The 10,325-nt window shown below is 40.3% G+C and overlaps 1 protein-coding gene and 1 long non-coding RNA gene across 2 annotated transcripts; both read left to right on the top strand.

Annotated features, from left to right (window-relative positions):
* Positions 1 to 589: 589 nt before the first annotated feature.
* LOC146960353 (melanophilin-like) lies at positions 590 to 5,498 on the top strand (the record flags this gene model as incomplete). The annotated part of the gene is made up of 4 exons (XM_085772446.1): positions 590 to 811; positions 2,504 to 2,643; positions 5,246 to 5,287; positions 5,470 to 5,498. Coding segments are annotated over 4 exons (433 nt in total), but the record flags the coding sequence as incomplete, so codon positions are not given.
* A 734-nt stretch (positions 5,499 to 6,232) lies between these two features.
* Positions 6,233 to 9,210, top strand: LOC146960354 (uncharacterized). Its single transcript, XR_015035473.1, has 3 exons — positions 6,233 to 6,368; positions 8,123 to 8,209; positions 9,097 to 9,210. It is a non-coding gene; the product is annotated as an uncharacterized LOC146960354 (long non-coding RNA).
* The last annotated feature ends 1,115 nt before the right edge of the window (positions 9,211 to 10,325 follow it).

Here is a 10,325-nt window from a genome sequence, read left to right on the forward strand (position 1 = left end):
TGTAAGTGTGCGTGTGTGCGCCAGTGCAAGAAATAGTATTACGAGTAGTGACCCTGAATATTCAGATATAATAGTAGTAGTAGTAGTAGTAGTAGTAGTAGTAGTACTAGTAGTGAAATATGCCACTCAAACAGTGCACACTACTAGGACCTCTAAATTGCTCATAGCTATGTGTGAGTGAGCATTGTGGATAAGCATGATAGACAATGGAACCACAGGACTACAAACTCAACATTGGCTACATACAGTAGTAGCTCAGGTGTTTTCATGCTTTTTTTTTATTTATTTCTTTATATTTAGATGTGTGTGTAAATGTGTGAAAACATATCCTAAAACCAGATTTGACGGTGCTTTCTGCAATTAAATAGTTAAATGACATGATGTGTTTTACTATTTAGGTTATACCAGATGTTAACAAAATTTGCCACAAGCACTAAAGGTGGCAGATTTTTGGTCTTTTACAATGTTTTGTTAGCTGGTTTGCTGGCCGCTAGTTTGAAGCCATGTCCTGACTAGGATGACTACACATAAAGAATAATGCACTTGTTGAACTGTGCTTTCACTCTTCCCTTTTTCCAACCTTGTCTAGGGAGCTGAAGACCCAGATTGAGAAGGAAGACACCAAGAGAGAGCTGTTGGGGAACCAGACCAGCGTGACTGAGTCTCTCTGTATTCGCTGTCTCCAGCCCTTCAAGTTCCTGGTCAACAGCAAGCGTCAGTGTCTGGACTGTCAGTTGTACATCTGCAAATCCTGCAGCCGCTACAACAAGAAGGAGCATGGCTGGGTGTGTGATCCCTGCCGCATGGCAAGGTGGGAAATAACACATTAAAGACTTGTTGAAGTCTGTAGTTATTTAAACTACTGTCTGAACTGTTGCTGAAAGCAAAGGAAAACATCCCATGAAAATAATCTGTTGCACCACTAGCGTGTGCTTCTCTGAAAATGAAAACTCAGACAATATTGTTTCTACATACACATTTGAGTGCATGGTTGCTTGATCAACAGGGAGCTGCTATTTGGTGCTGGCCTAATTTTTCATTACTGTACACGTGACTCTTGAAATGGCAGCAAGCAATACAAAGCCAGTATAGCTCTTTGTCTATGGATGGCATACTTGGTTGTAGCCTACTCTACATTGGAACTAAAGCATCATTCATTTATTGGATTCAACAAAAACAACAAAAATCCCCATCCACTGTGTTTAAAATATGGTAATGCAGTTCCACATCAAATGTTTTCAAAAAGGGAAATGTTTTCAATGCCAGGAACTGAGATTACTGGTAGCCTAATCGTTGTTTTGATAGTTTCACTGATAACTTATGAACCAGATGTTCAGGAGGTTTTTACCAGCAGCCAAATTATCCCAAAAAGTGTGTCCTCCTCTTCATAACAAATGGACCACTGACACTTTTCAGCAAACACATGACGTCTTGGTCTAGCTGGAAACTGAGACTGTGTTTCCAGGGGATTAACCCCAGTAAACAAATAAAGCAGTTGCACTCTAAAAAATCAGTGATTCCCCAACACAGTTCCAACAGCTGGGAGCTGAGCTGTCTAATATTTTCCAGTTTTTTTTAATAATATAAGATCCAGTCATCTGATGACTGCAATCCTCTATTTGGTTAAAACTGAACGCGTATGTGACATTTTCATGTTTAAATGTTACAAATAATAACTGTAACCATGTGAACTAATATCCCATTTAGCTACTGCCAGTGCAAAATGGGATATTCACAGGTTTATCTAAATTTTATTGGAGGGCTACATCATTGTGTAACTCAAAGGCTGAATACTGCTCTGTGGATCCACAACCATTGCAACTTAAGCTCTAAAGCTGTTGATGGAACGTTGATGTTGGTTAGTTTGATGAAAAATGACAGCAAAGCGTTCAGTCCAGGTCAAAGAATCAGTGGAGTTATGCTTTGAAGTTGTACTACAGAGGTTTTTCATACTTGGTAAGAAATCAAATCAAAGACGGAAACAATTATGCAACTGCTGACGTGTAAAAGTGTGAGTGTAAGAGCACTTTTTCAAATGTAAGTTAAGCAAGTGGCCAAATACTTTATAAATAGGCTATGCTTAGGCATTTTATTGATTTGGTTGTTATCATGTTTCCAGCAAGTGTGAGCAGGTAAAGATTCAGTGTCTAGCATAGCATTTGATGGACATTATGGCAGCAGCTGTTCCAACACAAACACAGCCAAGATCTCCTTCAGTGCTCAGGCTGTGCTGCAGCAACATAACTTAATACTGTACATGCAGCTCATTCCAGCAGCACCATATGTAGTCATTACTCTATTGTTTGCTCAGAGACTGAGTGCTGAAAAGCCCTTTCACTGAACTCAGCCTTTGTCTAGATAGAACATATTAATTTCACATAAAGATACACCACACTAATAGCAATCAATCAATCTTACTAAATCTTTTAAAATAGAAAATCATGCTTTTGCTTGTGATTTATCTGGGCTTTATATAAATTCCTACATCCATGTCCACTAACAGGGTCCTCAAGATCGGCACGTTGGAGTGGTACCATGAAAACGTCCGTGCTCGCTTCAAACGCTTTGGCAGTGCCAAGGTGATGCGATCGCTCTTCAAGAGGTTGAATGGAGACCACAGCTGCACTCAGAGTGACCTTGGAGGTGAGGTTTTTTTTTTTTTTTTCATTCTGTGGGAGATTTCTCCAAATAAGTGTAAAGAATTGCTACGAAAACTGATTAAAGGTCTAAATCTTAAACCCAGATGTGAAACTCTGTATGTAAGATGTAGATAAGAAGATGAATAATACTCTTCCTTTACTTAAACAGTACTGTCATGGTGTCAGCGAACAGATTAACCTGTACCAAGATTTAAACTGCTCAGTGGCCAACGGTCAAACACTGTGGTTATTGTGGGCAGCTGTTATGTGGGAATGTGTGTATGAATTTTCAACAGAGCGAATCAAAGGTTACAAACCTGGTAGAGTGTCAGGTCTCAGGTCAAGGCTGCTTTGAAGGGACAGCCTTAACAAATTCCCATCTGTTCCACTTATTTCTTTACAAGCCCAGAGGAGGTGCTGCAGGTCAGAAGTTTGAGTTTTGTGGAGCTGCAGAGCATTGCTGCTCTGTTGTCTGCTCGAGCTTACCATAAGAAATCCCCAATAAATGAAAAGGCTTCAGGGAGATTTAACAGCTGCACGTTGTACTGTAACTGCATGGAAAATATGTATCGGACTTGTATCTGCTACATTTTTTCGTATCGAAATGGAATCACACAGTTTTAATTAGTAAAATCTCTCCATGACCGGTGCATCACATGTGTTAATGCTGTCAAATTCAAGAACTGGATTTGGTGATGCATTTTTGTAAAGATAAGTCATAGATCTGATAGACAACAAAATACAGGATCTTTAGGTTTGTGCTGTTAGTGACATCAGACCCCAGTCATACGCTGTGGCATTCATCCAGTGGAACACCTGCATGAGATTAACAGCACTCTCTGCTGCCATAAGAGCATCAGTTATCAGTCAGTGATTGGTGGCTCATTCCTTCAGTAGAGTCCAGAAACCTGGGGAAGCTCTTACAAAAAGCAATCAAGCGGTTCTGACAGCTCCTGGTGACCCTGCACTTTACCAGGATGCTTAATGTTGGTGTTTTCCCTTCAATTTGTCACCCATCTGTCTGTGAGCCCCTTCATTTTTGTGACACTGAGTCACCAGAAGGAAGTTTTCCTTTCTCCTCAGATAGTGAGCCGTCATCAGCAGACTGCCAGATCTGTCACGGGGTTTAATCTCCTCCATCTTTCCTGTTTTTCCAGCGCTTGTCACAGCTGCACTGAGTGCTGTCACAGACCAGTCTTCCAGGCTGGAAACAGCTCAGGCCAGGTCCTCCACTGTCAGGTTTTTTTTTTAATCCTTAAGGAATAGTTCAACATTTTGGCAAATTGGCCCATTGCCTAATCCCTATAGTCATAGCAGTAGGTTCGTTACCTTTATTTGTCAGTGCAAGCTATTTTTTGAACAGCGGAGCAGAGCCGCGAGCTGCTCAGAGCTATGCTACAGAGGCTAATGGGATTTCTTGGTTTCCCTCATCAATCATCATCAGCAGCTCGCGTCTCTGCTCCGTTCTGCTCTAAAACTATAGGGATTATGGCAATGGGACAATTTGCCAAAATGTTGAACTATCCCTTTAAGTGATCAGTGGGTTTGTGGAGATACACACAGTCTGCTGCACCTTTGGAGAAATTATTACCACCGATACTAATGTAGTGTTTATGTTTGCTGCTCATGTTTAAAGTCTGATGCAGTGACGGTATGACTTGCTTATGTAGCTTCATCAATACCCTGTAGCTACACAGAGACCAGAGATCCACATTTGTCCACCAGCCTTTGGTATTATTACACGGAACAAGCCTCGGAATTAGATCACAGTATCAGGAGAGGCAACTGCGACGAGACGGTCGGGACCCCTGGTGCTGCTTACGCTGAGTCACCTCTGAGGATTCTGGGAAGGTATACAGAGAGAGTTTGGTTGGCTGGCTTAGCCCAGCAGGCCTTGTGATCATCCAGTCACATGTCTCCCATTCTGTGCCTGGAATTGAAGGATCCAGTCCTGCAGGGCTCCAGCGAACAGAAGCAGAGAGAGAGAGAGGGAGGGAATGAGAACTAAACTTTTTTTTGCCATGTCCCAATGTGGAATCCAGCCCCTCCAGTGTGCACAGAGGCAACATGTAGTTATGCAACACATGTCATATATACACGTGTTAACAGATGCATTATGTTTAATACGACCAGCAACTCATCACATGTAAATAATCATGTGACCACCTGGAGTGAATTCAATATGCATGACTGCACACACACACATTCTTCTGCTGGGTTTTCACTGTATGCATTTTGCAGTGGTCCGTTGGGTCCCTGCAGCTCGGAGGGTGTCATCCTATGTGCACATGGGGAAATGAAACAATGATGGTTCAGCAGTGTCTTTGTTCACATTGCATTGCATGGCATGAAACAGAAAAGTAAGCTGGCTGCACTGACTTTTTTTATGCTGCTTCTGATTATTAGTTTATGTGGAAAGTAAAGACTGTATTATCTCAATTTACAGAATGATTTCCTGTCATTAATGAATGGCAACAATCACAAAATGTTCACCTCATTCAATGAGAAGGTCAATCAAAAAAAAAATCAAGTCAGCCCATAATATGTTACATTAAATTATTTATGCAATAGAGATAAAGAAAGTCTTTCTCCTTTGTGTTTTCCAGATGCACGTGAATATGACACACAGAGCATGCCTGATGTCCACGGTACGTACACTGAACTAAATGGACAATTAGGAAAGGTTAGGTTTTGTTGATCAGTGTTTGTTTGTGCTGATTTGGGGGTATTTGCATAATTGCAAATTAGCTTGAAAAGATGCAACAAACACATTACTATGTTGTCACGGTGAGGGTCCCTTTAAAAATAACTTTGTGTTTCTACCAATTAGCACAAACAGAGGCCAGACTGAGCCCCTAGAGGGTTAATCCAGCATGTGTGTGGTCCTCTTAAGATCTATCCTGGAGTCATACTAATGAATCTTAACTAGTTTACTGCCTAGAGTACCTAAGTCTACAATAATATTTTGTCAGTATATTTGTTATGGTAATTCTAAACAGGGTGTAACTGTGAGTACAGTTTGATTGTTGAATATTGGCATTACAATCAGGGATTCAGACTATGGAGTTTTGAATTATCCAGTGGGTACAGTGGTCTGGGAGCAGAGCAAAAGGTTCTGGTTAGTCTGGCACAGTCTGGTCTGGATTTTATTCACATTGGCACACCATGAGAACAAGAGCAGAGGCTTGTGGGAAGTTTGACTCAGGGAGAGGCAAGATTGAGAAAATGTTTTTATTGGCCTATTATTATTATATCATCATCATTAAATGTTGTTGCATGAGTTTCTATCAAAGTACAACTTATTCATGCTGCAGTTGCAATGAAGTAGACAGTAACTTTTCACAGTTGTTTACTGTTATTTTGTTGTCCTGAATGCGCCTCCAACTTTATCTGCTGATCTTTCAAGCTCAGTCTTGACCTTTTGTCTCTCTCTGAAGTTTCTCTTGTTCCCAGTCTCCCTCTGTGTATTCAAGAGGGAATTTACTCATAAACACTGTCATAAAAAGGCACTGAAAACACATAATGTTCCTTTCTTTTGCCTGTTTGTGCTGTAATTTCTCTGCATGATAGGAGAGGTGCAGTGTGCACTCACATACAGACAACAGTTTCTTTCTGTTTCCAGAAATCATGTGCTTTTCTTGGGTTAACACTAACACACTGCCCTCTTCATCAGCAGATGGATATGAGGAGCACAGTATGGATGCAACAGATTCACCACACTACAAAGGGGTATGCTTTTTCTTTCATATAACTCATCTTTCCCAGGTTTTCTTTGCTGTGCTCCATGTTTAAATTTTGTTTGCGTAAGATTAATCAATAATCAGGCAGCCTGCAGCCGGAGATAGTTAGGTTTTAGTGAGTTTGAAGGCAGCAGACAACATTCCAGCGATATGCATCATAAAGCAAGAAACATAAATCAGGTTTTATTCTCACAGCAGGTCACCAGTAGTCCTGGTGTTTTTCATTCGAGAAACAACACTGTAGCTGATTCACTATGTTGCTCACACCTAACATCTATTGCGCTTGATCAATTAAGATATGTTTGGGTGAAATCAAAGCTTATCTGCAACACTGACAATTTAACTCGGGTTGAAATCAGCATTTTGCATGCATATGTTTTTTGAAAACAAGGCTCCGCTGTGCTCAGCACTGATCTTCGTCACGCTAACAGCTCCTTCCTTTGCCGAAAAGCAGAGGTGTTTTCTGCACGTGTAATCTACGTGATATATCCCAGCCCACATGAACAACTGGAATGCCTTGACAGCTGGTGACGTCGAATGTTAGGCACGGTCGAACCGGCACTGGCCGGCCGCCGTGTATTGTGGGTAAATACCAGGCTGTCAGACATGATCGCACACATAAAAGAGTCCAAGAGGACTTGAAAGAGCCTCTGGTTCAAGTCCTGAGATTGTAAAAAAGGGGCAGTGAGTCCACTGGAATTCATCATAAAACTAAGACTACTCTTGTTTATACCACAGTCTCTGTGTAGTGTAGGAGCTAAGCTTTGTTTATTTTCAATCACTGCAGCAGCTGTCAAGTAGGAAAAATGTTGTCAGGACTCTCGGGCTCTGCAGGGCCCCTGGATGCTGTGTCTTTGTTTGCAGTGTGACGAACAATTAAGGTTTTATTTACATCGAACATGATAGACTTTTGATGGATGTCACAATGGCACAGACCTACTGTACAGTCAAAGACGGCCAAGTGGTGCTCTCTGCATCCTCTGTTCTATCTGATTTCACTTAGCCAGGGAGCCATCTGCTGGTCCACATACAGTACTGCCTTTTGAGCCAGTGAAGATTAAATGTAGATTCAGTGTTTTCTTAAGGATTCCTGGATAGAGAGAAAGTTCTGGCAATACTGGATTTGAAAAAGTCTCTACAAAAATAACTCCCATTCCTCCAAGGCCTCATAGCCAAATATCCAGAAGTTTTCTTGACCCCACTTTAGTGTTTCACATATATTAACACACGCATATTACATTACAGAATCCAATTTTTCTGAAAAAACATAAACCTGTCTTAAAGTTTGTAACAACATTTACCACCCTTTGAACACACTTAAATATTCTTTGAACAGTAAGGATGAAAAAAATGTTTCTCTAATTGACACAAAGGTGGAGGCCTAAACTGATCCCGTTGGATCAAAATGTTGAATATAACATATCAGTTATATTGACTTTGCAAAAGTTCAGAATTAAATGATAAATGTTCAGGGCCATATGCAGATATGCAGATGGTCACAGATGTTAAAATAACTGTTTGTTACAACACACATAATGGACCTCAATGTGCTGATAAGGTTGTGCTGTGTGATCTTCTGTCATGCTGTGAAGGAAACAACACTCTCAGTGTGAGAAGTCTTTTGAAATGAGGGATCATCCTGTGGGGTTGTACTCTTCTTCTTGTCTTCATACTTGTTCGTCTTTATCCACTTTCTTTCTTCACTGTCTCATCTCTGTCGGTGGTCCTTTCTGCTGTCAAAAGATCAAAAAGGCAAAAAGGCGGCTAACTGTCGACCCCTTTGATTTTGGACTGGACTACTCTGTCGAGTCAAGAGGACACTCAAATCAGGTAGAAGCTGGGTAACTAACCACAAGCAGCCTTTTCCCAATCTAACCTACATGTCTTCATATTAAGCTTGTGTCTGTTCCCTTTCCCAGCCTCTTTCTGTTTTCTTCTTCTTTTCCAAACATCTGCTTTAGCAAGACAATATTTTAATGTTGAGCATCCATTCTCTTACCTGGCTACAGTACAACCATTGTGCACATCCAAATGTGCATGTCTGTGCGCAGTCTTGTCACGTCATTAACAGAATGTTCTGCATCAAACCTAAGACACCACCATGGCTGGATCACAATTTGACAGTAAAATCTCCAGTGTTTATGTTTTAAAAGTAAATTTTGTCAAGTGTAAAAGCCTGAGGAGCAGAAGAGATGTTGCGGTATTGGCAGCCACTGAGTGTATATCTCATCAATACAAACCACAGCCAGTAAAACCCTACAGATAAGGTCAGTTTGGACAGCTGTATTTTTATCATTTATCAAAACCTAGAGTTATAACAGGTCACTGATTTTTTTCCCCAGCTCTAATCTAATCTAATCTAACCATAACACTGCAGCTCATGTAGATCACTTAATGTTCTAATTAGATTATGTCTATTAATAATCTGTACAAGAATATTGTTTCATTTCCATGCAGAGCCTCAACATGTGCTACAATGAATGATTCTACTCTCTCACTAACCATGTACAGTATGTCAAAACTAAATATAGCCTAAGTTTTAAGGGTTTTCTTATAATATAAAATGGATTTATAATAAATGTGAAGCAATTTTTTCCAATTAATGTTGCCAAAGTCATAACCACTGCTTTCACCCCTTTGCTTGCTTTAAGTAGATTCAACCAATTTCAACCCTAACACTCTTTTTCACCACTCTCTCCACCCTCCCTCCCTCCCAGGCCCCAGGCTCCCATGACAGCATGGCCATGGATGTACGTGTGAGGGGGTCGACGCTTTCTGAAGCAGACATGACCTCTGTTTTCCACCACATTTTGGGGGAGCAACGCAGAGGTTGGGACTTGGCAATGGCTCCACAAATGAGCAGTCAGAGATATTGTATTATGATGTTACAGGACTGATTAACAACAATCCCCAAAGAAACTACTACCTGCTACCTTTCTGGCTAACAAGGCTACATAGAGCTGCACAACCCTTGTCCAATTAAAAGTAATCAGTAGTCTGATGTATTTTTCACCAACATAAAACAAAACAAAAAATCTGTAGTTGAATCTTTGGTTAATCAAATTAGCATTCTAGCAAGTTAGCTAGCTAGTTAACAGTGCTATTTTATAGTTTAGAATAGAAAATACTTTATTAATCCATAGGAGGGAAATTCAGATCATCCAGCCGCATACATACATAACCTAAAATAATATGATATAAATGATATAAAATGATATAAAAAGTAAAAACATGTATAGCCTAACAAATTTAAATTTGTTCAAGTTAGCAGCTGTGTTGCCAGGCCTATTTCTTTCTCTGAACGTTAATGGTTGTGTGCCATCTGTTATTTTACCATCTTTTTTCAGTGTAATTATATGCAACTCATAAGCTGGAAGGTTTAAGACTAATATGAATTGAATATTAGGCTACTTATGGTATGAATCCAAAATATTTGCTGATTTAGCAACCAAGTGAAAAGGTGCTCTCCTTTGGATGGATTTGTCGTTTATCTTTTCGTTTTGATTGTAGTTTGTCTTTTTTGAGTTTGATGGAAAAATAATAATAAATAGCTTAAATGTAGCCTACATTTGTAAGTAAACATAACCCTACCCCTATGATAATTGATAACTAGAAAATATCCTCTGGAGAAATTTTGAAAGGCCCACGGGGCTACTGCCGGTTTTGCCATCTCTGTCAACATGGGAATCAAGGCCCCCAGGCTGAGACAGACAGAAACGTGGAGAAAAAGAGCGATTTCCTGCCTCTGTACCAGTCTCACATTTAGGCTTACTGTGACAAAACGGTAACTCCTATCAGAACAAAACACAGATCACGTTGCTCTAAGGACTTCCTGAAAAATGTGGTACGATTTGGTGTTTCTACAGTAAATATCTTGGAGACGCTGGCAGTTTTAAAACATTGGTCCGTTCTGCTTCTCTCAGAAAATATTTGTATTGGAGTCAAT

The sequence above is a fragment of the Trachurus japonicus genome, unplaced genomic scaffold, assembly GCF_045865225.1.
Source record: "Trachurus japonicus isolate A0001 unplaced genomic scaffold, Traja_1.0 AP030482.1".
NCBI classification, from domain to species: Eukaryota; Metazoa; Chordata; class Actinopteri; order Carangiformes; family Carangidae; genus Trachurus; species Trachurus japonicus.